General features: G+C 47.9%; 1 protein-coding gene across 5 annotated transcripts in view; it reads left to right on the top strand.

Moving 5' to 3' along the window:
- The window catches only part of NUP214 (nucleoporin 214), a 101,033-nt gene extending 81,307 nt beyond the window's left edge, over positions 1-19,726 (top strand). For 3 of the 5 annotated variants that reach the window (XM_007115570.4, XM_007115568.4, XM_028497738.2), the window contains 6 exons: positions 2,019-2,175; positions 9,077-9,229; positions 13,250-13,421; positions 15,248-15,392; positions 16,863-16,887; positions 17,394-19,723. In XM_007115570.4, the coding sequence (XP_007115632.2) occupies positions 2,019-2,175; positions 9,077-9,229; positions 13,250-13,421; positions 15,248-15,392; positions 16,863-16,887; positions 17,394-17,512 (771 nt within the window). In that variant the 3' untranslated portion in view covers positions 17,513-19,723. Of the gene's footprint in view, positions 1-2,018; positions 2,176-9,076; positions 9,230-13,249; positions 13,422-15,247; positions 15,393-16,862; positions 16,888-17,393 lie in introns of all 5 variants that reach the window. The other 2 variants (XM_007115571.4, XM_007115569.4) reach the window with 2 other exon arrangements.
- The last annotated feature ends 7,930 nt before the right edge of the window (positions 19,727-27,656 follow it).

Below are 27,656 nucleotides of genomic sequence, written 5' to 3'. Positions count from 1 at the left end.
TTAGACATGATAATGTTATTATGGTTATGGTTTATGTTTTAGAGCTTTATACTGGAAGATCCCTGGATGAAATGGTGAGATGTCTGGGATTTACTTCATACTCATAAAGGATGAGGGGAAGAAAATGGGGCTCTAGGTAACCCTCAACTGGCTGTGAGTTAACGGGTGAAACTGGGTGATGGGTACATGGGTTCATTATGCTCCTCCATCTATACTTTTGAGATTTTCCATAATTTAAAGTTTTACAAACTATTGTTATTTATTGTAGTTAAAATGAATGGGATACGCTAACCCGCTTCTGAGGATGCAGTGACTGTCGATTCACATTCACTTCAGTGAAGTGCCACCCATTTCGATTCATTTCTGCAGATATCCATTACTTTTCAAATCATGTTTTTAAAAATAAGTTGAGCCATCTGAAATTGCTGGGTTTGGTGGGGGTTTTGTTTTGGTTTTTTCTTTGTAGGGCAAAAATGTCCATATATTGGCAGTTTCCTATGTTTCAGCCTGATGCGTGGAAGTCAGCCAAGAAACCTGATATTTTCTATTTTCCGCATGCATGCATAGTTGTCACGTCTTCGTTCCTTTGAAAGTCAGTTTACTAGTTATCAAAGCCTCTGCTCTTATGGTTGGATTTCATTCCAAGTTTTAAAAAGCTGTTACTCATCATTAAATGGTTGTAGTAATCAGTTACTGTTGTTTTTAAAGAAGTTTAAAGGGGGGAAGAAAAGAAAGGAGATAGACAAGCAAGTACATTAAGTATGTTGCCCTCAGGTAAAAATTAGCTTGTCGTGTCCAAGGCACAAAAGACTGGTGTGACTGCACCAAGTGCAGGGGGTGATAGAAGACGATGCCAAGAGATGGATGGGGCCAAGCCATGTGTGTCTTTCAGAATTTGTAAGCAGGAGTGAAATGTTTTGACTGCCATTTTCAAGGATTAATCGAGCTGCTGTGTGAACACAGATTGTAGGGGGAGCAGAACGTCAATGAAGTTGTCGTATGGTCCAGGCAGAAAGTCATGGCACGGGGGCTCAGAGCAGGGGTGTGCTGGGGCAGCTGAACAGCAACCATTTTTTGAGCGTGTAAATTACATTTTAGGCACTTTTCCGAAGGGCACACTACCTTCCTATTTCATTTATTGATATTTCACTCACTGTTTTGAGGTGGGTGGTTTATTTTGCCAGAAGGAAGAGGGACTTGTACACTTGTCTGGTTCCCCCGCCCCCAGCCTTTGAAGGGGCTCCCGTAAGGTTCCTGTGCACAGTGACCCATTTCTAATGGCCCGTTGTATTATACATTATCAGCCAGGGAGATATCATACTTAACAAATCATTAATGGTCCCTCAAATCTAGCCCTGGTCTTCCTTAAAGAACCAGTTTCTAAACAAAGTACGGTGTGTGGTGCCTGATACAGCTTTGTGTCAGCACGTGCCCAGCATCCTCTGAGCATAAGATTTGCAAACTTGGACAGAATTCAGCTGCGGTCATCGTTTCAACAGTGGAGCTAATTTAAGCTGATTTCTGCAGTACTGGGGAAGTCATTACGAAATAAAAGCGCGCAAATTGGGAGAAAAGACGGTGTAAATCCCTTGTCGTCGGTTGCTGATGAGGTCAGCCAGACACCAGAGGAGTCAAAATGATTGGTGCTCATCGTAACCTAGGCATGTTTTTAAACTTTCGCATTTGGGGGCGCTTTTGAGGGTTTGGTTTTCCTGCCCCTGGCGTCATGTCCAGCAGAGACTGCAGGCAGCAGGGCAGATGAACTGTTAAGACTCCCACCTACCATAAACGATGTTTTCAGAGAACTGTGCACATAGAAGAACTTGTGATTGTAGGCAGTGTTCCTGTCCAGGGCTCAGCTTCCTTTGTGGGTGTTAGAGCATCTGCACCAGAACTAATCAACGTTCTCTTGCTTCTTCCACCTGTACAGCTGTGAGTGCCTCCTCTCCGTGGATGTGGCCTGCCATTTTACCGTGACCTCTCATCTTATCTTGCTTCCTGTCCCTTTTGTTTTTTAGCAGTCGTCCTCTTCCAGTGGCAGCGTGTTTGGGTCTGGAAACACTGGAAGAGGGGGAGGTTTCTTCAGTGGCCTTGGAGGGAAACCCAGCCAAGATGCAGCCAACAAAAACCCATTCAGCTCGGCCAGCGGGGGCTTTGGATCTACAGCCACCCCAAGTAAGTTCAGAAAGTTTTCCCAGTCTCTTGGTCCCCTGATGTCATTGTCATCCTCGTGGTGTTATCAAAGCTTCAGTGACAAGTGTAGAAAGGAAAGAAAAGGTCTAGAAGGCCCATTTAAAATATCTGCCCCAAAGCAGTGTGATCTTGTTTTGATTTTGTTTTTGGTTTTCTAATGAGATGTCCTGTGTAATAATCATGGAAAGACATCAGAGCTGCAGGGAGAGAGATCTGTGTATTGAGCTACTCTCCTCTTCTCTCCCAAGGCCGAAATCGCTCTGTTTCTTAGGATTGAAATTACTTGAAATGAATGCAAGCAGACAGGCATAAAAGAGGGCAGCAGAACAAGCTGGGTGTGCTTGGAGGAGCATCTGGATTTTCATTTGTGTTGGACGCTCTTTGAATTTGCTTTAAAATTCAGCTACTGTAGAGAAATGTCACACAAAAGTTGAAGCCGTCATTATTTCTTATCTCTTACATTTTTGTCTTTTTTTCACATGAAGCTGTATCCTTCTGCTGGCACTTTCTTCTCCAGCTAATTCCTTGTTGATCTGTCTATTCATGGTTGGAAATGAAAGAAATTTGTTTGTTTAAATCTTCTAAAAATATATATCCTGCTGCCAGTGGAGACTGAGATGGGAAGTCGGGCACCTGTCACCTTCATCTTAGCTTCTCTTGTTTAATACGCTCTACCAGAAGCTTCTCTCATCTGTTGCGCTACATGCGATCTTAATGCGAGAGCTCGTGTGCCATAGACAGGACAGATGTTTCCTTGATATTAAGGCTCATGTAGTTAAAAAGCGAAACTCTTTGCTGAGACTCCTGGAGTCACAGATCAGTTATTTTGATGTCACTGTTCATCTAGTAATATATAAGGAGAGAGTATAGTGAAGACACACATAGCTTTAAACTTGTGAAATTATATAATCAGAAATTTGTGTTCTGCTAGGAGGAATTTAGAACCCTAGAATGAAGGGATCTGAGAAGTCAAGTCGAGTAACAGTTTTCGGAAGCCGTTTCTGCAGATGAACTCTTACGCAGAATCCTGATACATAAAACAGAGAAAAACAGGGTATTCAGAAGCAGGGGCCAAGAACCAGCGATACTCCTGGGTGGTTTCCCCATCTTTCCCAGCTATCGGCACACAGCGGCAGGGCTCCATAGCACGTACTTTGAAAACGTGATCCTTGGGTGTCAGTCTTCCTTTTCCAATCAAGGAACAAGCCCAGAATGGTTAGGTGACTTTTCGTTCCAAAGCCAGAAAGCGGCAGACCTAGAACTCAGCTAGATCATACATAAGGTGCCAAGCACAGCGTCTGGCACAGAACAGGCGTTTGATGAAACATGCTAGTGAGAAATGTGGGTTTGTCCCATAGGTAGATTATTGTCTGCAAGATTGTGTTACTAGCCTATTTTGTTAAAGCGTGGGTGTGTCATACCTTTGTAAAAAATCCTTTCCTCCTGTCAGATTCACCTTTAATGCCGTGGCTCTTACCTGGCAGAAAATGGCCTTCTCTCAGTGATGGGCTGGAGCTGGGCTGTACCGGCTCAGGAGAGCCAGCTTGCACATTTTTCCCCAGCTCCCTGTTCAGTGACATCAGGGAGTAGTTATTTACACCATAGTAACTGGACAGTGCTACAGATCGGGGACAGACACCCCCCGCCCGGCCCCGACCTGTTGTTCATAGGCACACCATTGTTTCTAATTCTTTAATTCTGGTTCAAAATAAACATATATCTGTTCTTGATACCAGATCCCTGCGGGTCTTCATCTCCTAAACGTCAGCTGTTGTAAACCAACAGTTTACCTTCACACTTAAGGGAAGTTTAAGTGAATTTGAAAGTATACAGGAAAGTTTTAGCATTATTTTGGTTTTTAAAACTAACTGCGTGATTTGCTAGCAAAACGGACAAGAGCTTCTGTAGCCCTGAGGACCAAGTGCAGGATGAGAGGAAGGAACAGTGGGAGAAGGAGCTGGAAGGCCCCTGGGGAGGACACTGGCCTCGCCACAGAACTGAGAATGTTTTCTGCAGGTCACAGGGGCGGCCTCTTTCTCCTCGGGCAGCCCTGCGGCGTGTGACCCTCTGAGCAGCACTGTTTCCTACGCTGTGTGGATGGGCTCCTGGCTCTTTTCCTGCCTGCCAAACAGTTCCTTCTCTGCTCTTTCCTTCTCCTTTCTCCCTGTCATTGTGGGGTGTGTCCCCATTGTCATCCAGGTTATCACAGGAGTCTCCAGACCCCCCTCTCTGCCTGCTGTCTCCTACACTGTGGTCTGGAAATCTGTACCAAATTGAATGTCTTAAAACTCTTTTATTTTGCCATCCTCCCTACTCAGAACCCTTTGGCAATGTCCCACTAACTATAAAACAAAGTCCAGACCAACTCCTTAGGCTATAATGCAGGGCCCTCCATGAGCCCTGACACACTTTTCTGACTTTGAATTCCTTCGCCTGCGCACGCGCGCGCCCCGCCCCCACCTCTCCCTGCTCCAGTGCCAGGGCTCACACCGCTCCCCACACTCCGCTCCTCTGAAGCTGCCGCTCCTTTCAGGATCAATGGACATCTTCCTCTGTGCAGCGTGGCTGCGAGGTCACGGGGATGCACCGTGATCTCTCCCTCTCTGGAATCCTGCAGCCCTTATGCTCTGTTCTTTCACGAGCCGTCAGCAGAAGGGAACTCATCTTTACTGATCACCTGCTGTGCGCCAGTTATTCGGTGTGTGCGGTCTAATCACCTCTCACAACAGTATTTTCAGATGTGGCCGTCCCCGTTTTACCAATAAGGAAGTAGGTTCAGAGTGGGAATGTGGACTTCCAGTGGTAACAGCCATTAAGTGGCATAAGGAGGGTTTCATCCTGGCATGTGTGCAGAGCTCTGATCCACCGTGTTGCCTTCTGAGATCTTCTGGCCTCGCCATGGAATGGAACGCCTCCCTATGCGCCTTGTCTGACAGCCCTTGTGATCACTCCGCGTGGCATCGAACATGCTCCCCTGCAGATAGATGTCTGAGCACAGATTGGGCGGCCAGCAGTTCCCTTGGTGACATTTAGGCCCCAGGCTGCCTGGTCCTGGAGCTGCCCTCTTTAGGCCTGAGAAGTAACTGGAACTATGCATTGATCGAGAAAGACAAGCTAGGAACACTGGTGCTTGGAGTTGGCGTGTTCTGTATCCAGAAGCTCACACTAGAAAGGTTTCTTCTCTCTCTCTCTCTCTCTTCCCTGAGACTCTACCATAGATACAGTTAACCCCTGGGGGTCCTGTGAATTGCTACCTGTAAGGCCCTATTGCCTCCTTGAGTCTTGTCCTAAAGACACTGGTGAGAACAATTCTCAGCACATTCTTTCTGCCCAGGGGCTTGAAAGACATGTTTTTATGAGGATGAAGGAGTCATTCGATGAGAATCTTTTGGTTCCACAAGGCTCCTTCTACTACTGTTCTTTAAGAGAATGTCTTGGGAAGGTACCCTGGACGAGGGCTTCCTGAGAACCGCCTTCTCAGTGTGTGTTGAATTCTCGTCTAGCGACTTTAGACCTGCAGAATGACGTGGGACCTGGTCTCTGTGATGTTATTTATATCAAATTTATATCAGGTATCATTTAATTTAAACTGGGTCAGACCCTGATGTTGGATTTTGCTAGTGTTTTTGCCAAATAAAAGACCATGGAGGATCCACGTTGCACCAGTGGGGGGAAGCCCAAAGCGGATGCCAGGGTGACCCGTTCTTGGAACCCCCAGTGGAGGTCATCCGGTGGCTCTGCAGAGACAAGCTTTCTTACTGGCTAGTTCATAAGTGAAGAAGTCTCTTCCACAATGAAATATTGTTCCAACAACCAAGATACCATATTTTCAAGAGCTAGAGACTGTTATTTTGGAGCCACTAGGAGAAAACTGAGAAGCACATTGTTGGCCATAGAGACGGAGAGAAGCAGACATCCCATCGTTTAATGTCACTTCGTTTCAGAGCAGCTTAAATAAATCCTAAAACGTTTCAACATGCAGAGCTCCTTTTGAGACTACAAATGACAACTGTTACAACTTGAATGGCTTGATTCTAGTGATCTCTGCAAAATGAAAAGGGTTTAACTTTCTACAGCTGACCTGCTCTCTTTTATTATATTGAACTTGATTGGGATAGGAAACATGATTGGCAGGAGGAAAGTTAAACGGAGAGGGGAAGTCCTGTTTTCTAGGACCTCCCTTATGCCTGACTAGGTGCGTTCCATACGTTAACTCATTCAGTCTTCCCAGCAGCCTTGCCTGGGCACAGTGGCTGTCCCGTTATATGTATGAGGAAACGGGGACTCGGGAAGGTTAAGTCCTTGCCCCACAGTGATTAGGCTTTCGAAGCCAGGGCTGACTGCACAACTCATTTATTCCACCGTCATATCTGTGAACATCTTAAAGACAAAGGAGTCCTAAAGAGGTAAAGGGATAAAGAAGCCCGAAGACTTCTAAATGTTCTCTGACTTCTCTAGAATTTGTTTTCCAGCACTGTCCCAGTAAAATCATTTCATCTCTGTATTTCTGATTTCTCCAAGAGGAGATCTAGCCTCTAATCTTGTTCTTGAATTTGTCTGCTGTTTGGAATTTTTGCCTTGTTAGCGCTAACAAAGTCGGAAAATTGCAGTCCTCTGTTCTTGAAATACCAAATAAAAGGAGTGGCCGAGAAGCCTGGTTCTGTACTGCCATTGGAGGAATCTGATGTAACCTTCAGCCGGCTCACTAAGGGAAGGATCAGACTGCTCAAGAGGGCGTTTTGCAGACTCTACCGGAGGGTGTATAGTCCCATGCGACCGTATATGAAGGTGGTGAAAGGAATTTGTTAACCACTCCCGCTCTCAGCACCTGACCTACTCACAACCAAGCTCCCAAATTGTCAGCAATAGTTTTACAGAGCAAGTGACCCTGCGGTCGTCTGAGGCTCTATGTTATCGGTGCCTAGGAATTTGAGGTGGTGTGTCCCCGAGGTGAGGCTCCCCACTTCTAGGCCTGCAGATCAAGAGCTTTGCAAGAGGAAGCAGTAACGGAGTTGCTTCTCACACTGGGGTGGGATTGGCAGCAGAGCAAGATAAGAGACCCTGGTGCTGACGGGCTAGTGGTGGACCACCTTCAGACGGCTCGACTTGCAGAGTTATCCACCCTCCACTCTTCTCCTTTCCGTCAGCTTCTCTGTGAGTGCCTGGCGGGCTTGGGGGAAGACTGGCCCGTGCAGGTGTTCGTAGGCCTCGCTTGGTGACACGGGGTCAATGCCCCATTGCCACCCGGAGCATGTCATTTCAGCCTCCTGTCCATGCCTGTGGCTTTGGGCAGTGATCTCGTTTCAGCAGAGCTTCTCGCTGCCTTACTGTGGGTGCAAACTCATTTTAATAAAACACGCATCCAAACATGGTGGGGGAAATGTGAGTTATCCCTCCCCTCCCTGCCCCGGAAAAGGGTTAAAGAAAAATTCCTGTTATTTAGTGTGCTGTCTGTACTCTCTCCAGGCACTTCTGTGTCTATGACTTTGGCTGTTTATATGTTGCCTGTCAGATTCGCATTTCTTGTAACAAAAAACTTCTCACCCATCTTGATTTTTAGTAGTTCACTTCCTTTTTTTTTTTTTTTTTTTTTAATTAATTAATTTATGTGGCTCCAGTGGGGTTTAGTTGCAGCACGCGGCATCTTCGTTGCAGCACGTGGGGTCTTTTGTTGCGGCACGCGGGTTTCTCTCTGGTTGCAGTGTACGGGCTCAGTAGTTGCAGCACACAGCCTCTCTAGTTGTGGCTCGCAGGCTCTAGAGTGTGCGGGCTCGGTAGTTGGCCGCACACGGGCTTAGTTGCCCCGCGGCACGTGGGATCTTAGTTCCCCGACCAGGGATCGAACCTACGTCCCCTGCATTGGAAGGCAGATTCTTAACCACTGGACCACCAGGAATGTCCCTCATTTCCGTGTTTCCTTTAAGTCTTGGGGCCGATTCAGTGTGTAGCTGCGACCCACTAGATAAGCATCTGAAAGGTCAAGGGCTTAACTGAACCTCTTAGAAAGAGGAAATCAGACTGGAAGTCTTGCTGGCCCCTTACATTCTTCAGAGCATGCCTAGCTCCTATCAGATCAGAGGTAGGAGCAGCAGGGTTTTTCCTATTTCGTCTGCCATTCTCCGCGCAGATCAGGCAGTGGCAAGCATGCCCAGCTAGACTGTAAAAGCAGGACGCTGGAAGCCACCGCGCTCGGCTTGGATTCGCTCTTTGTTTTCTCTAGTTTGACAAAATTTGAAGTTGGTCTTCACACGAGGAGATCCATGAAAACCAGCCCTGTTCAGAAGCAATTGGTCTCGTGTGCAGCTGCGGGCTTGGTCCTGTGTTGGGCATACCTGTGATGCCTGTGGGCACGCAGGTACCTCTCTGCAGAAGAGCCTCTTCACTGGGACCCGTTGCAGCCCCGCTGTTTTGTGCCTGTAGAATCGCGCCAGGAAATCCTGAGCCTGAGCACCAGAATGATTAAAAACTTGTCATCAAAACGCATGCGCAGGGCTTCCCTTGGTGGCGCAGTGGTTGAGAATCCGCCTGCCGATGCGGGGGACACGGGTTCGTGCCCCGGTCCGGGAAGATCCCATGTGCCGCGGGGCCCGTGGGCCAGGGCCGCTGAGCCTGCGCGTCCGGAGCCTGTGCTCCGCAACGGGAGAGGCCACAGCGGTGAGAGGCCCGCGTACCGGCAAAAAAAAAAAAAAAAAAAAAAAAAACACACGCGCAGGTCAAAGAAGGTTCTGCTTCACGACCACTCAGCGACCTGGGGTCCTCAACTTCTCTGTCATTCCCCGCTCCCAAGACATCTAGTGAGGTTCCTTCCTTCTCTGCTCTGAGAAGGAGATAAGGACATTTTTCTCCCTCTCATCTCCCTCACACGTGTTCTTCTTCTCTTCAGATACCTCTAACCTTTTTGGAAACAGTGGAGCCAAGACGTTTGGCGGCTTTGCCAGCTCATCATTTGGAGACCAGAAACCTGCTGGCACCTTTAGCTCTGGAGGAGGAAGTGTGGCTTCCCAAGGCTTTGGGTTTTCCACTCCAAGTAAAACAGGTACTCCTATGCCTGTTAGCTGTGGTTATTGTTAGATGCATATTTAACGTTGCATAGACCTCTGGGAGGAGGGCTCTCTGGGGTGTTTTCAAGGGAGAGTATGGAGTATGGATGAAGGGATCTTTTCCCCCAGATTCATTTTCTAATTATTGAGCATCTACTATGTTTCTGACGCTGTTCTAGGTCTCCTGAGACATGTTAAAAAGCACAGAATGCACAGCATGCAGCCCTGAAGAGAATTTCATGTTTTCTTAGGGAAGAAAGGCATTGTAAATATTTAGTTGCATTTAACAAACCAAAGTGAGGGAACATGTAAGACCATGATAACTGAAATATAAACAAGAAAGCGTCCTCAGTCAGATTTGCTTGGATGCCCATTACCTGTGATGGCAAGACAGATTAATTATTTAATTTCCTATGTCTATGTCATTTGTCCTCCTTCCCAAATCACTTTTTTTTTTTACTTTTGAGTGTCACATACATAAATGTATTGATATTCCTGTACATATACAGTATCCACATATCATAACTATGCAGCTCAGTTAATTTTTGCAGCTGGAATGTACCCATGTAGTCAGGAATAAAGGACATTACAGTACTACTTTTTATCCCAGCATTACTTTTAAAGTATACATTTATAAACCGTGTGGCTTCTTACAATCATGTATTATTACACTTAAAATTAAAAATTTTAAAGAACAATATATGTTTACCTGCAAAACCGTCCTTCATCTCTGTCAGCTGCCCCTCTATCCTCTTTCTGTCTCTGAGATCTACAGAGGGGATCTGTGCATACCCGCCCTTGTTGTGTGGCAAATTGTGTGAAAAGATTTTTTTAAGGCAGGGGGCAAAGGAGGAGGATGTTTGCTGAGAAGGCAGTTCTTTAAAGCAAATGCCCCACAGGTGAGCGGGCAGGATACCTCTCCCTTGTGTGTATGGGATACTCTGAATTTATGGGGGGGTTGCAGAGGAAGGACCCTACCTGAGAAGCAGCTGCCTGGGCGGCTCTGACTGGGGAGCAGAGCTGCCCCAAGTTAGCACCTGGGATCCCACCTGTTAGAGCCGAAATTGCTGTGGTTTCTGAGTGCACCGTGGACCTCTGCTCAGACCCGTGCCTGGGCTGGGTTGGGCTGTGGTGCTGCTGTTTCTGTCTCCTTCCTAGAGTTTAAAGTGGCCTAGAAGTGAGCATTGCAGCTTTGTTCTGCCGCCACCCCTCCCTGCAGTGAATGGTTTAAAAATGGAAGGGCCACAGAGGTTTCGGTCCTGCTTGACGAGGCAAATGTTATTTCCCTAAGAAATTCCAGTGTATTAATCATCCAGACGTTTAAATTTACTTCTTCAGGAACCTGATCATGTGTTCTTCGATTCTTGTGTTTATCTTCTATGTTGTTCCTTATCCTGGGATCATGTCCCAGTTGACCTGAGACTTTGCCCCTTTTATTTTTGCAGTCTGAGAGAACATGTGTCCTCCCACGTTTCAGAATATTTTTCCTGTTTGATTACTTGCCCCATGAAACCACCTAGACTGAGGTCTCGAGGGGTTTCTAGGTTGATGGTTCGGGTGGGTCTCTGAAGTCCCCAGAGTGCCCGTCCTCCCTTGAGCACAGTTGCAGTAGGAAATAATACCACTGGAGATGATTTGAGGAGAGGACAGGAAGTGGGGCAGACTGAAAATGACCTTCCTGCCACCCCCGGTCCACGGGGGTCACCCCACGCCCTGGCAGCGGAGTTGCCGGATTTGGTGGCAGTGGCAGGGGGCCGCGTGGCACGTAGTGGTGAGGAGATGGGTAGTCTTGTGGGTCACTCGGCCCTGTTCCGGTCCTAGCTCTACCGCTCACCAGCTGGCTCAGCGTAGGTGAGAGGCATGTTCCCTGAGCCTCGGGGTCCTCACCTGTGCAGGAGGGAGTCCCAGGTTTGTTGGGAGGACTGAAACAAACTGGTGTACAGCACCTGGCACGTGGAGGGCCCTCAGTAAATCAGAAATCTTATTATCATTGAGTACTACTAAATTTCTGTCTCTTCTGGAGGAGAAAAAAATATAAGCATCTAATAAAATTGGAACCCCCTAGCATCAGGAGTGAGTTGCCTGTCTCCAGAAATAAAGCCCAAGTGACCGTTTCCTGTTTCACGTAGCTGTGACATGGATTCGTTGTTTTGGGGGCACTGGTATGTGGTGTGTGTGTGTGTGTGTGTGTGTGTGTGTGTGTGTGTGTGTGTGTGTGTGTGTGTGTGTGTGTCTCTATGTGCTTAATCTCCTCCCCTCCCTGTCCAGTGTACTTTCTGTATCATTGTGACTTCTCATTTTTCACTCACCTTCCACCAAGAACTCTGAACACTATTGAGTACAAGGCACTAGATAAAGGCCTATGTGTCCAGGAAGAAAGTGTAACCAGATCTGTGATCAGTCTTAAATAATTCAACTGCGAGGGTTTTTTAGCACTTTTTTTTTTTTCCAGTCTGTTATATTTGTAACCCAACAGTCTCCATTATCATGGCTTGGAATTTCACTCAAGGTTTTAAAATACAGAATGTAAACCCAAACGTGAGCCCGCACAGAAAGCACCTTCTCAGTTGTGCTTCTGCTGTTCCTGGTAAATAAGCAAACGATTGAGCCACAAAGTAGCAGCTGACTAAGGCGTTCAGCTGACAGCTTTTCGTGTCCGGCAGTTGATCTTTCCTGTTGCAGGTGGCCGAAGCTTGTGCTGTGATTACGCTCATAGTAAGAAGGCCTGAGTGATCCCTCTGTCAACGGGATTCACTTTCTGAAGGGGCGAGAATGCGGTCCCCGTCTCCCTGGGCAAATCGCCTCCTGGCTCTGCCTGGGCCACCACTCCTCCCTTCAGCGTGTAGCTCCTGGGCCGATAGTCACTGTAAGAAATGCTGCCCTTTAGAGCACACGTCTCGTACCGTTTTGCTCTGTTCTGCTCAACAGATACTCAGCGAGTGTCTCTGCTAATAGCCTAGAGTGATGTATGCAGTATCTTGGGGTTCGGGAGCCCTCCTCAGGAGCAGAAGGGACAGTCAGGGAAGGACCTTCTGTCTTCCCGCCTGATGGGCATCCAGCAGTCAGGGGAGGTGGCCTGGGCACGCCTGGCCCTTCCTGTGCGGTCACCTGCGTGCGTGCCACCCCTGCGGGCCTGTGTCCCGTGAGTGAGCGCGCTGGGAGCCTGCCCGGGGGGTCGTGGGCTCAGGGCTCTCCTCCCGGCTGATTGCCTCACCACACTTAAGCAGCAGCCTTCCTCCAGACAAGAAACGGCGTGCTTTTTTATTGAGGGGTAGCTCCTGACTGCAGAGAGAGAGCATTTTTTAAAAATTCTTCTGTACCGGGAGAGAAAGACTCCTGTGAGAGATGTGAGAGCTCTCAGGCTCTAAATAAGTAAAAAGCACCTGGCCGGGCGTCAGCCTCTCCATCTCCTCTGTAACCCGGCTCGCAGATTCTCCCTTAGAGGGGATTTGAGCCTCTAATTTTATAACTTGTGTTTCCATGAAGCGAGATGCCTTGCCTATGTGATGATAAGTAATAAACTCTGACCACTTTGACAGCTGGGTAGGGATCGGCGCTTTTGAGCGTGACTTTTCAGTGAGGAGTCTCAAAACGTGGCAGAGGGTCTGGGCGGGGGTCTGCTGCCATGCATGGAGTTGGTTCTTCGTGGCAGTCGGATCTCACGAGACTTGGAGCTGACGAGTCCAGCTTGCCTCTGGGAGGGACCAGGGAGCTCGCAGACAAACACGGAGTCTGCTGGATTCTTAGAACTCCAAGGAGCTCTCCTACATGGACCCCAAACCCCTCTGCTAGAAGTGGAGGGGGTGGCGGGTTGGGTTGGGTTTGGGTTTGGGTTTGTTATTTTGCTGATAGAAGGGGTGTTGCCCTTTGCTATAGTGTTTTGAATTGGAGTTTCTAACGTATTTTCCCCCTTCTCCTTCCTCTTTTGATTTGGTTTCTCACTGCTCATTGTCTTCTCTTCCTGTCTCCTTCTTTCTTTCTCCCCGTTTCTGTTTGTTTGCCTCTGTTTTGCTCAGGTGGCTTCGGTGCTGCTCCAGTGTTTGGCAGCCCTCCTACTTTTGGGGGATCCCCTGGGTTTGGAGGGGTGCCAGCATTCGGTTCAGCCCCAGCCTTTACAAGCCCTCTGGGCTCGACGGGAGGCAAAGTGTTCGGAGAGGGTACCGCAGCCGCCAGCGCGGGAGGATTCGGGTAAGCCCCCCAGAGAGGCCTGGGCAAGCCCACAGGCTCAGGCCAGCAGAAGCACTGGGGCCCAGTACTGCTGCTTTGAAAAGAAAGTTCTTCTATTTCCCTACTCTCGACTGAGCTGAAAGCCCCTCCCTCGAAATCAGCAAACCAGTCGCTCCAGGATTCCCGTTTTCTCCAGGGGAAGGTTCGTGTCTTCCAAGGAAGACTCTGTCCAGTACACGGTGGACATCAGCTGTGTCGCTGCCCCCTGATACGTGGAGCAGTGGCTGGCAGATCCCTGATCTCCTGGCGGAGCTAAAGGATTGGTTAAAGGAAGAAAAGCAGTCTCACCTTGGCTGCTTTACAGCCAAGATTGCCCCTTGTATGGTGACTTCTGTTAGGAAACTCTGAATGAATAGTTTTTAATCAGATTCTTTCCTCTCGGGATTGTTGCGCAGAAGACCCATTGTCCTTGAGCAAACGACTCCTTGTGTCCGCTGCTCCGCTCCAGACCCCCAGAGTGGGTCTTGGGTGCACAGTCCCCTGGGCCGGCTTCCTTAGGCACTGCCTGGGCCCCGTGCGTGTTTTAGACTCTCCATGACTGCTCAGCCTTCAAGGCGGCTCTCACTCCCTTGTGCATATCCTCACTTGAAAATGCCATATTAGAGATTCGCTTTTAAGGGCCCCAGAAATTCGGTCTGGTTACCAAAACCCCATGGAAAAAATAGCCTTCACCACACCACAAATTCCCAGTAAAGTCTATGTGGTGATGACTACAAAGTGTCTCCTTCAAAGGAGGTATGGATGTCTGAGATTAAGGTCTTATGGGCCTCTCGCTGTCCTTGTCCTCAGCACTGGCTCAGGGCGTTTAAAGCTAAAGAGTTGGGGAGTGGAGCCAGGGGCTTCTTTGGGAGAGCTGTCAGGGTACGTGGGGTGAGGGTTGGTCGGGTGAGAGCATCTTTATCTTGAAAATAAACTCAAGTGGACTCCTTATTCATACCCTTTCCTCTCCATGAAAGATGCTGGTGCAGCAATGCTGGCGAATTTCAAGGAAAGGGAGCAAGTTGATGTATTGCTTCTTAGGTTTCATGCAGAGACCGATGGGTCTTTTAAGTTTCTCCCAGGAAGTCAGGAAGCCCCAAGACTTAAAGTTAAGAAAAGCTTTTTAAAGGAGAGTTGGGATCGACTTAAGCCAGTATTCTGGCAGGTTCTGACGGACACTGTTCTCGCCAGTGACCGCCCGGCACATAATGCTGCAAAGTTGGTGGAAGGTTCGTGGTTGACTAGGAATCTTGAGGTTTTTATTTATTTATTTGAAACCAGCTATTTTCTTCACTAGTGAAAAAAAAAGTATCAGATTCTGCCTTGGCTGGGGGCTCTGCCACATAAATCCTGACTGGCTGGTTCCATTTTGTCCAGCAGAGCTGAGTACCAGCTTTGGTATGAAATCTCTGAAAGAGCCTGTCACCTTTCCTCAGGTCCCTGGCCAGGAAACTGTATCTGACCCCGACTGACATCTGAGGAGTTCCCACAGGCGTACATGAGCGACCCGAGGCAGGAGTGGGTTAGAGTAGGACCAGTGACCTGGAGTTGCCAGACAGCGGAGGAGAACTCAGACACTGGGCAAGGGGGGTCCTGGGCAAATATGGCGTCCCTTTATTTTTCTTCCCGAAGCTGAGGTGAAGGTTGGCTCTGGGCTCTAGCCTGTTTGTTCTGAGAGGCTGCCACTTTAAACCAAGCACGTCACCTCGAATCACGCGAGTCTCACTTCCTGAGGCTCAGGAGGGGGGACTGAGGCCGTCGGGCAGCAGAGTGGCCACGCTTAACCGCGGCCTCATTTCTCCCCGGAGCCCAGGTTTGGGAGTGGCAGCACCACCACGTCCTTTGGCACCCTCGCCAGTCAGAACGCCCCGACTTTCGGATCGCTGTCGCAACAGTCTTCTGCGTTCGGGACCCAGAGCGGGGGATTCTCGGCCTTCGGATCCGGCAGCGGAGGTAGGCGGCCGGACCTCTTCCCTCGCCGTGGCCCCTGCTTTCGTCTCCTCGGTAGATGCCTGGACACCCCCGGCCCCAAAAAAAACAATGAGTGGTTTTACCTGGCTGTTCAGTGTAGTATTTTAAAAGCCAAAAGTGCTTGAAAGACAAAATGTTCTTTTCAGGTTTTAATTAGATTTGTAACGCTGTGCTGTTTCTTACCAAGTAAAGAAATGTCTGACCTGATTTTTCTCTCAAGATTTGAGGACCCCCAAAACTAACGTTGATTTTAAAATCGGGTTCTACTAAACCTTGATTTAAAAAGCAGACTCGGGCTTCCCTGGTGGCGCAGTGGTTGAGAGTCCGCCTGCCGATGCAGGGGACGCGGGTTCGTGCCCCGGTCCGCGAGGATCCCACATGCCGCGGAGCGGCTGGGCCCGGGAGCCACGGCCGCTGAGCCTGCGCGTCCGGAGCCTGCGCTCCGCAACGGGAGAGGCCACAGCAGTGAGAGGCCCGAGTACCGCAAAAAAATAAAAAAAATTAAAAATCGGACCCAAAAAATAAGATATAGAAAAAAATCAAAATAAGACGTAGAGACTTTACAAAATGTCTTTCATTTGTTTGACACTCTACTTCTTCACATAGTACAGTGTGTGCATTCTGCTTTTATCCTTGCACCACACTTATTAGACACAGAAGTTAGGCATCGTTATTATTTTACAAATGACACAAAAACTCCAAGGAACCAATCTGCCCAAAGGGCCAGACGCTGAGCAGCAGAGCCAGGCCTAGAACCTGAGTGTCTTGCTGCTCTGGCCTCAAGAAGAAGGGGAAACAAGTGGATGGGAGAAGTAGAAAAACATATTTTCGCGACGCAGTGGATCTGTGTGGCACGGTGCAGCGGTGAGAGGGCGCCTACCCAAGACCCTCTGCCAGTGCCCGCCGGGGAGGAGGGAAGAACCCTGAAATACCCAGAAGACCACGGAACTTCCTGCCGGCCCGGACCTGCAGGCAGTGCAGGAGGAGGGAGACAAAGGGAGGGAAAGAATGCGGCCTAGAGACCACCTTTGTCTTTCAAGGGTGTGGTGGTGTGTTTTTTTTTTTTTTTTTTTTTTTGGCTGCGTTGGGTCTTTGGGTCTTTGTTGCTGCGCGGGCTTTCTCTAGTTGCGGCGAGCAGGGGCTACTCTTTGTTGCGGTGCAGCAGTGCAGGGGCTTCTCATTGCGGTGGCTTCTCTTGTTGCAGAGCACGGGCTCTAGGCCTGTGGGCTTCAGTAGTTGCAGCACGCGGGCTCAGTAGTTGTGGCTCGAGGGCTCTGGAGCGCAGGCTCAGTAGTTGTGGCGGACGGGCTTAGTTGCTCCGCGGCATGTGGGATCTCCCCGGACCAGGGCTCGAACCCATGTCTCCTGCATTGGCAGGTGGATTCTTAACCACTGCGCCATGGGAAGCCCCGTGTGTGTGTGTTTTAACTGCACCCTTTTCCTCTTTTTCAGGATTTAGCTTTGGATCATCTAGCTCGTAAGTATCTATCTTCAGTTATTTTGAGTCATTAACGAAGGATGGAAGAGTGTGTGGTATGTGAAAATACTAGTTTCTGCTCTGTTTGTACATTTTGTGCCCATTTTTCCTGGTTTAAAAGCTTGTCCTGGCAGCATGGGGGTCTGGCGGCAGGCTTTGGGTTCTGTGGACTTGCTGATCCCGGGCATGTGGCAGGAGGTGCCCGGCTTGGCCTCTCCTCAAGGGCTGAGCCTGAGAGAGAAGATTGTGCCTTCTGATGAGCAAAGTCTGGAAGGCAGGACTCGAGAGATGCTTTTGCTCATTTTGCTGTTCGTGTCTCAGGAGCTTCCTGGGCTCCCAGCCGATTACCAAGTCTTATTTTTTTGATCCTCGCTCTATGCTTCTGTGCGGAACTGCATGACATTAAAAATTCAGAGTCCTGAACTTTGAACACAGGGAGTGGCGCGAGCCCCGAAGCCCTTCCTCAGAGCAGGAGCTGATCTGCCTCTCCCGGCGCTTCCTTGCAGGTCTGTCCAGGGCTTTGGTGGCTGGAGAAGCTGAGTGGGTGTCGGTGTTCCTTTCCGTTCCTGTGACCAACTGCGTTCTCAGCTCCCCTTCACTGAGAAGCCTTGGAGCAGTCCTTTGAACTGGATGTTCTCATTGAAATACACACCCCGAAAGAAACAGCAGAAACCAAACTCCAGAGATGCTTGATTGCTTGTTTTGTTTTATATATTGTGTTGGTTGTTCCCCGCGCCCCCCCCCGCTATTAAACCGTTTGGCCTGTTTCCATACAGAATGTATGTGGGCTTTTTCAGGTCACAGCCAAGGAGAGAGGTTTCCTCATTTCTGTGGCTCTGAGAAACCTGCACAGCCTGCCATCGGCCAGCAGCATGTGTCTTCAAAGACGGCTGCCAAAAGGATCCAGCATAGGATACGGATAGGCAGGTGCTTCTCCCAGACAGTCTCCCCTGGTCTCCTCGGACTGGGGCTCTCCCCAGGGGGAAGAGGCTGAGTGCTGGCCAGCGCCTTTTTGAGGCCATAACTCGGTGTCTTTTCTTCACGTCCTTTTTGCTGTTGGGTATGAGGCCCCTCAAGGTGCCAACTTCGTGACTGAGTAGAGGGAAAGAAACTCACTTATGCAGGCATTAGCTGAGTTTCAGAAGAGGTAATAACACCTCAGAGTACAGGTAGCTGTGAGGCAGGTGTGGAAAACCTGCCAGGGGGTGCTGATGACAGGTGTGCTGCCCTTGGAACACCTCTGCTCATCCTCTCAGTTTGGCTCTTGGGCACTGTGTGTCCCACGGCTAATTTCTTATACTCTGGCGGCGAGGTGGACAGTTGATTGAGAAACAGCTTTTATCTCCAGTAGGTGACGGTGACATTGGTGACCACTCCTGGCCCCTGTCTGTGAACCGCAGTGCGCATAACCCTTGGGTAGACCCAGGAGTTGAGAAGATGTTGCTACTGCCCGATGCCACCAGGCAAGTGTTGGCTAGGGTGGCCTAGAGGTCGTGACTTTGGTCTCATTAAAGTGCTTGTAATGCAGTGTTCTTCAGGTCTCGGCATATTTTAGTGCTTAGGCCTCTGATGTCCTAGCCAGTTGCTGGCAAACAAGGACTGCCTTGCACCAAAGCGTAGGCATAAGAATTTGTTATCTTTCGGGCACAGAATAGGACAGCACTTTGGCGTGGGTCATTGGCAGAGGAGGGTTGGAAAGGGACAGTTATTTAGATTTTTATATACTGGAAAGTTGTATTTTGAAAGGTGTTAATAAAAGTTTTCCATGTGATTGAATTTGTCACATTACAGCCAGTATGACCTGGCTGGTTCTCGTGGCTTGTTGGGAGGGTAGACCCCAGGGAGGTACCCTGGGCCACAGCCTGCCCTGCCGGCCCTCGCTCTGCTAGGGGCTCTGTGTAAAGTACAGACTCAGAAGCCCCAGTCTGGCAGGTTCTGATTCAGTAGGACTGAAATTGGTACTGGACGCCCTCGGGCTGAAGGCAGTAGTTTCTTAACGCTCATCAGAAGAGGAGTCTCCTAGTGCGGCACATTGGGTTTCAGGAACCCCAAACCGGAATTGGGCCCCTGGATGACTTACCCTGTTTTCTGTGCAGTTTATGAGAGGAGAGTGAGAGTCTGTTCGTATGTTCCATTAATCAGGGCGTCTGCCTCCCTCAAAGAGCTTGGACTTCGGTCATTTAATGGGTACCCTTTTTGGTTTTTGTGGAACTGAAGAGCCCGTCTCCACCTGTTCTCATGTGAGGCCCCCCCCAGCCACAGAGCCAGTCCCCGGACGTCCACACGGCCAGGCACGGGGCTCATTCCTCCCACGTGTGCTATGCCTAGTTTGTCCACAGGGCCATCTGGAGACAAAGGAACTCGAGCGTTGATGGGCACAGCTCGCGGCGGAGGGCCTTGCTTGAAGGGAGCAACGTGACTAAATGGCAAGAGCTGACCTGCCTCGGCATGTCACCCTCCTGGGCCGCCCCCAGACGGAGCCACCTCCTGCGCTTATGTTTCCCCCCAGAGGCTCTTTTCTTATAAATAGAAGCTGGTTTGGCCTAAACCCTTGACCTCAAATTCTCTGTGTAATCCTCCATCGAGGTGGCATGTGACATCTCTCCCTAAGGCCGTATCAGCCGAGCTCGGCCAGATAACGCCCCCGCACTCACTGTCGGGCGCGGCCGCCAGGGAATGTATGGCTGGTGCGGGAGCCCCTCTGAGTTCCTTTTTTGGGGTCGATTTCGCTGGGGGGTGACAGGGGTCATCTCAGAGTGCAGCCAGCATGCGTCCCCTGAAACCCAAGCTCCCAGGATGCTGGGCAGGGAATGCACAGTGGCTCCAGCCTGCCCGGGGAGGAGACGGCGGGGCTGCGCCTTCCCCAAATAGGGGCAAACGGAGAGCAGCCGCGAGTGTGAGGGTCATGTCCCCGTGAGAAGGGAGCGTGACCGCAGATGGGCCCGGGAGGGCGCCTGCTTAACCAAGCTCCAGCGCAGGAGGCCTCCACTTCAGTCTGAGATTCTGCCTCGGCAGAGCTGAGTTGGTCCCTTCGAGCTGTGTTTTCGATAAGCTTCACAGGTGATTCCCACGCAGATGGTCCGTGGTCCACATTTAGAGAAACCTTTTAATGGCAATAACTATAAATATCTTCTTCCTGTGGAGCATCTGAAAGAGACCCGCACCCCCATGGCTGTGTTTATTTTGCCCTGAGTCCAGCGTAAGGGATCTTTCTGAAACTGTTGATGAGGGGCACCGAGTTTAAGCTTCAGCTGCATTTTGGGCACCTGCTCAAAAAGGAAATACGAAAGCACAGGTGGGCTGTCAGCGCCTTCCTGTTCGGGCAGCTTCTGAACGCCGCCTCTGTGAGGTCTCCCCGATTAACGGGTGGGAGGAGGTCCCCTCCTTGACCTCATCCTGTCTCCCGACGCGACTCAGTCCCGCTGTCTCTGGTCGCCACGTTGTGCTTCGGACAAAGTACTGGAGGAGGAGGAGGGGCAGTGTCCTGCATCCTCCTGAGCTTGGCTCTGTCATCCTTTCCTTTTCTCTTCAGTTCCATCAACTTGTGGGTTCCGGCTCAGAGCGGTTTCCTCACAGAGCGCCTGCCCAGTGCTCCCAGGCATTGGCCGGCTCTCCTGCTCCTTCTGGTGTCACCTGCTGGGCGGAAAGCAGGGGCAGGTGCACCTCCCGGCCCCGGGCTTCCGGGATCCGTCTCTTCCTGCTCCTACCCCGGTTCTCTCTGATTTGTCTGTTCCTTCGTCACTCACAGGAGGAAAAAAAAGCAATTACACTGAGATGGTTTTAGCCCCCAAACCTCCTCTGTCTTCAGAATGCTTCCTATGGAACGTTTGTAGACTCAGCCAAAATAAGAAGGGTTCCACGGTCAGATACGTTGGGGAAAAGAATGAACAGAATGAAATTTAACACATCTTTTTATCGGACTCTTTTGAGCCTTTAATATGCAAATCTGCTTTGTAAATCAATAAGATGCAATAGTCTGCCATTTCCCAATTACTTCTACCGTGGAACCTTTCTGCTGGAGCCAGCTTCCTTGAAAGTCCTCCTTGCTTCATCGTCGGTGTCGCTGGACAAAAGCATAGCTTATTTACTTCCGGCAGGTTGTGTTTCCAATACACGTTCCTCTCTCGTATTCAGTGACAACAGTAGTGATAGTTCGTTGAATGATTACTGTCTGCACGTTTAACGTAACATCTTCCAGAAGAGAGTGAGACCAAGAGAGTAAGCAGTTTGCTGAGTCCTAAGCCGGGCAGCGGTGGAGCCAGAAGGAACCGGGGCAGTGCCTGCGGCCCTGCCCCGCACCGCACCCGCCTGCCCTCGGCTGGGCCCTGGCCTTCCACCGCTGGCTCCCGTGATCGTCCTCCCTCAAGGTGGTCGTTCATTCTAGAGGCAGTACCTGCCCAGTTGTGCCAGGGGCACTGCCGAGCCCCCCACATGCCTGTCGTGTCTACCCCCACGGAAAGCAGCTGACACTGCGTGTGGACCACGGTAAACGCGCTGCCGGTCGTGTAGTCGGTTGCCGCCGCTCTGCTGCTCCAACCTTGTGCGTGATCGTCCGACTGAACCGCAACCCCAGGGGGGCGGGGCGGGGCGGGGGCGGGGCTGAGTCTGCGGCGCCGGCGTTGGCGCGCACCATGTGCAGATGGGGGCTCGCGTCCGCTTCCGGAGGAGGAAGGCAGTCAGACCCCGGATGAAGCAGCTGGCCCCACGCCCTCTGGCTGTCCAGGCCCCTCTTTCCTCCGCTGTCTCCTCCGGGCTCTGGCTTTGAGGCTTTCCAGAGTCCCACAGGCGGTTGGCCACAGACCCAGCGAGGCGGCAGTTACTCCATTGTTCCGCCCCTCTGCTCATGAGTGGAGTCCCGTCCATTCCACAGCCCTGGCCAGAGATTCTCCACGTCGTTCGCGGCCCTAGCCCTCCAGCTGCAGAGAGAGTCAGTGTGGTGATGGGGACACAGGCGGGCCCGGGCCACACATCGCGGCGAGTCCAGCTCATCGCTCCTCCCGGCCTCCCTCCACCTCCGCTCCCCGCTGGCCCAAGCGGGAATCAAAGAAGCTGGCATCTGGGGGCCGAAGATGATCCTGTTCGATTCTATCCTCAATACAGAAGGGAATTCAGACCCCAAAAAAGGAAGAAAGCGACTCAATCCAGCAAGTAGAGTTTATTGGTTGAGGTCATGTGTGTGTCTGGGCTTGAATCCCATCCTGGCTGTGTGACTTAAGGCGAGTCACTTAACCTCTCTGAGCCTCAGTTGTATCATCTGTAAAAAGGGGGAATGGTAATATATTTGTCTAGATTTGTTGATGATTAAATGAGACATTATATATAAAGCTGGTATTATTATTATCATCATCGTTATTTATTAGAGAGCAGAAGGCCAAGCTCCCCATTCCTGACCCACTTCTCATACTGCGCTCAGTGTGATGGCAGCAATCAAAGAGCTAAGATGAGTCTGCTGCAAGATCTGAGTCGCTTGCTCTGTTAGCTGTTTATACTCCAAAACAAATGAGCTCGACTGTCCAGAGGTAAAATCTTGCTCAGAGCATTACAACTTAAAGATACACATGATGGCTCAGCTTGTGCAATAGATGTTCACTGGATAAGAAAAGTGTCCACAGTTAAACTTGTGGTAAACATTTTATTTTCATGTTTTCAGCCATACAATAAAAATCAATTATTGAAAGTCACGGGACTTCCCTGGTGGCGCAGTGGTTAAGAATCCGCCTGCCAATGCAGGGGACACGGGTTCGAGCCCCAGTCCGGGAAGATCCCACATGCTGCAGAGCAACTAAGCCCATGCACCACAGCTACTGAGCCTGCACTCCAGAGCCCGCGAGCCACAACTACTGAGCCCGTGTGCCACAACTACTGAAGCCCGTGCCCCACAACAAGAGAAGCCACTGCAATGAGAAGCCCGTGCACTGCAACAAAGAGTAGCCCCCACTCACCGCAACTAGAGAAAGCCTGCGCGCAGCAACGAAGACCCAACACAGCCAAAAATTAAAAATAAATAAATTTTTTTTTTTTAAAGTTGCATCATGGGGATCTAGCTATAACGTGGGTCCACGTGGTCTCTGAAGGACTAAGGGGTGGCAGGAACACGTGGTCCATTTGAGACTTCGCCTTGTCCACAGGTGCCTGTAGCTCAAAGGTACAAACCAGTGGGCCCTGCCTCCTCCCGCCTTTGGCAGTTCACCCAGAGCTGTCCCTCATCGCCCTTGGGTGTCCCTAAATGCCCTCTCTGCACAGTTTTCCCCAATGGAATGGCACCCATGAAGGTGAGATTTCACTTTCCAGTGATCCATGTTAAAGTGAGGTCTCTCAAAATGCTCTGGGCCTGAAACTGGAACCTGCGAATACACAGAAATTAAAACCCTGCCTTTGAAGAAGCTTCTAGTCTGATTTTTATTGTAGAGATGAGCCTTTTCCTGATGGTGTCCATCCACTGCCTCTTGGATATAAAATCGGAATGTACCTTGGGCTTCTCTCAAACTCATTTTTCTTTCCAGTGGCTCATCTTACCTATAAAGGAGTATTGTATCACAGTGATTGGATTGGGGTATCTGGAATGAGAAGGGGCCCCAGCTCTGCTCATCATTTAATGCTGATCAGGGCGTGAGAGCAACTTGCCTGAGTAGATAGAGTTATTCTATCCAAAAGTCAATTTAATTTCCAGTCGGATTCTTAAGCAAAGATGTTTATTTTATCTTAAAGCTAAACTTCTGTCAAGAACAAATAGAATAGTCAAAGTGTACTTGACTTCACTGCCTAGTAACAGGAAACAGGACCATGGGGACCTATGTTATGGTGATCCGTTGCCATTTGTAAGTTTATTAATACTGTCAAATAGTGAGTGACTCCTGTTTATTTCCTAGCACTAATATCAGATTGGAGAGGTAAGAGAGGCCAGAGGGCTAGAGAGGAAGACAAAATTTACACTGCTCATCCTTAAAGTAAAACTCCTTCAGTCTGTATCTTGGCTACTGACACCAGAGCTATGGACCAAGTGCCCAAGCCTCTGGGCAACATCCTTTAGAAGAGTCTATGGATCTAAAATGGAAGTCTGTTCTTCAACACAGAATTCCTTAGGTTTCCTTCACATGCAAGGAAAATGACTTACCGAGTTAGAAAAGGTTACCTGTATTAGGTATTCACAAGTTGAAAGCATGGGGAAAGTCTACGGAGAACTCTAGGTGCCTGTTGAGATGTCTAGCTGTTGTGCAACTCTCCACTGCCTGAGTGCCTGTCAAGAGGGTGGGAATTCTTGCAGTTTGGGGGAGGGCCAGGTATTTTTCAGCGAGCAGCATTGCCTTGAATTGGTCATGGTTTTCAGTTGCTGCTTATGGATGAATTCATAAATTTTAGGATTACTGTTGTTTTTCCTTTTGGTAGATCATGGTGTTCTTGTGACATTGCTGCAGTAATACCTTTAAAAAAAAAAATCAGTCCCTCTAATTCTTGGTTATTTCAGAGTTCTTTTCCTCCAGAAATTGTGGAAATGCGTGACACTGGCCTACAGATTCTTTTACTTCCAAGTAAGGTAACTTTGTTTCCAGCAAGATGAGTTAGTAGTTACCAGATTTACCTTCTTTCTGAAACAACTAAAATGCCAGTCAGTTTTCAAAACGGCATCAAACAGCAAACAACAGTGACCCCTGAAATTCAAGAAACAAATGAGGTGAGCCCTAGAATTGCCCTAGTTTCCTGCCTAGGGAACATTTCCAGATCACAGCATTGGGAAGGAGCATCCAAGTAGAGCTCAGTGGTCTTTCTGAGTTCATACGGCAAAGTATCAGAGAGGACAGGGCTGCACAGAGAGAGCTCTGGACTCTGCAGAGGGACTGTCTCAAGTACTAAGTACTGATCAGCGCATGCATGTGAGGAAATGCCATGTCTGGAGAAAAAGCAACATGAAAGGATTAGAGGCAAAATCCTAAAGAACTTTAGGGCATAAACTAGTGCTGGTTCCTATCAACCAAAGTGGAAAACCACATTATTCACTTTGCATTAGGTAGAGTACTCAGAAGGGTTTTACTTCAGTAGTAGGGGAAAATCAATCATAACAAAATGCCATTCTTATCTAACAAAGCTTAGAAGCAAAGCCCAAATGAATAAGATCGTTTCCAAATAAGATCCCAGAACTAAGCTCAAGAAACTTACAGGAATACAAAAATACCCAGTACCCAACAAAGTAAATTTCACAATTTCCAGCATCCAATCAAAAATTACCAAGTAGGCAAAAAGAGAAATATCTGTAATGAGAAAAATCCATTGAAACTAATCCAGAAGTGACCCAGATGATAAAATTAGTGGTTGAGAATTTTTCAATCATTATTAAAACTGTATACGTTTAAGAAGCTAAAAAAAAAAAAAAAAAAAGACAACATGTTAAATAGAGGCATGGAAGAGACCCAGATCAAGCTAGAGATGAGAACTGTAATGTCTGAAATGAGAATATCCTGTATCGGATTAACACAGTATTATACACTTCAGAGGAAGATTAGTGAACTTGAAGACATAGCAATAGGAACGACCCAAAATGAACCACACAAAAGAAGCCTGAGAAAAAAATTGGAATAGAGCATCAGTAAACTGAAGAACAACTTGAGGCAGCCTGAGATGTGTGTAATGAGAGTCCCTGGAAAGAGAGGAGAGTTGGGGGGAAAATAATGAAAGACATCAGAAATGGTAACTACATGAGTAAATATAAAAATTGGGGAGGGGGTGGTATTTTTCAAGTCTCTAAAAGATAACTATTTAAAGCAAAAATAATAACGTATTAAGGGTTTTATAAGGTAGAAAAAAATGTATGACAACAATAACAGAAAGTCTGGGAGAGAAGAAATGAAAACATACTGTTGTAGGGTTCATCAACTACCCCTGAAGTACTACGTTAGTTAAAGACAGATTATGGTAGGTTAAAGATGTATTGGTAAACCCTAAAGCAACCACCAAAATAGCACAACAAAGAGTTATAGCTCATAAACCAACAAAGGGGATAAAATGGAATCATTAAAACTAATCCAAAAGAAGGCAGAAAAAGAAGGCAGAAAGTAACAAAAGGAAAACAAACAGCAAGATAGTTGATTTAAACCCAGCCATATCAATAATCACATTCAATGTAAATGGTCTAATTCCCCAGTTAAAATCTCAAGATTGTCAGATTGGATAAAAAAGCAAGATCCAACTACTACATGCTTGCTGCCTGTAAGAAACCAACTTTTTTTTTAACTTTTTATTTTATATTGGAGTATAGGTAATTAACAATGTTGTGTTAGTTTCAGGTGTACAGCAAAGTGATTCAGTTATACATACACATGTATCTATTCTTTTCCAAATACTTTTCCCATTTAGGTTGTTACGTAATATTGAACAGAGTTCCCTGTGCTATAGAGTAGGTGCTTGTTGGAAGAAACCAACTTTAAGGATAAGACACAAGTAGGTTAAAAAGAAAAAGGGGGAAGAAGATACCATGCCAACATAGATTTTTCTAAAAAGCTGGAGTAGCTGTATTTATATCAGATAAAGAAGATTTCAGAGCAAAGAATATTATCAGGGATAAACATGGTCATTTCATAATATGTCAATTCATGAAGAGAACATGAGTCCTAAATGTTTCTGTACCTAATAACAGCTTTAGGGTATATAAAGCAAAACCATTAGAACTGCAAGAAGAAATAGATAAATCCACAATTCTAGCCAAAGGGTTCAACAACCCTCTCAATAATTGATAGAAGTAAACAGAAAATCAGTAAGTCTTCAGAAGACTTGAACAACACTATCAACCAACTTGGACCTAATTGACATTTATAGAACACTCTACCCGACATCAGTAGAATATATGTTCTTCTCAAATGTACCAAGATAGACCATATTCCAAGTCATAAAACAAGTCTCAGTCAATTCAAAAGGAATCAAACCATAGAAAATATGTTCTCTAGTGTATGAAATTAAATTAGAAATCAATAACAGAAAGATAACTGGAAAATCCCTAAATATTTGGAAGCTAAATAACACATTTTAAAATAACCCATTGTTCAAAGAAGAAATTTAAAAGGAAATTAGGAAATGTTTTTAACTGAATGAAAAATGAAAACACAACCAATCGCGATTTGTGGTGCTAAAGAAGTACTTAGAGGGAAATTTATAATACTAAATGCCTATGTTTAAAAAAGAAGAAAACTAGGAAACTAGAAAAAGAAAAGTAAATGAGACCCAAGATAGGCAGAAGACAGGAAATAAGGATCAGAGCAAAAATGAATAAAATAGAAAGCAAAACAAGACAAAAAGAAAAATCAATGAAACCAAAAACTGGTTCTTTGAGAAAAATCAATTAAGTTGATAAGCCTCTAGCCAGACTGATGAAGAAAAGAATAACAAAAAACAAATTACCAATGTCAGGAATGAGAAAGGTGACGTCACTACAGATTCTGCAGATATTAAGAAGACAATCAGGGAATATTACAAATATCCTATGTCAATAAATTCAACTTAGATGAAATAGTCCTTGAAAAACACAAATTATCAAAGCTCACTCAAGAAGAAATAGATAATCTGAATAGCCTTACAGCTACTAAAGAAATTGAATTTATTATCCAGAATTTTTCCATAAAGAAAATTCCAGGTCCAAATGGCTTTCCTGGTGAGTTCCAGCAAATACTTTAAGAAGAAATAGGGCTTCCCTGGTGGCGCAGTGGTTGAGGGTTCGTCTGCCAATGCAGAGGACACGGGTTCGTGCCCCGGTCCGGGAAGATCCCACATGCCGCGGAGCGGCT

Source organism: Physeter macrocephalus, chromosome 13 (genome assembly GCF_002837175.3).
Source record: "Physeter macrocephalus isolate SW-GA chromosome 13, ASM283717v5, whole genome shotgun sequence".
In the NCBI taxonomy this organism is placed as follows: domain Eukaryota; kingdom Metazoa; phylum Chordata; class Mammalia; order Artiodactyla; family Physeteridae; genus Physeter; species Physeter macrocephalus.
The sequence above is the reverse complement of the archived record's forward strand: the minus strand, read 5'-3'. Positions and strand labels throughout refer to the sequence as shown.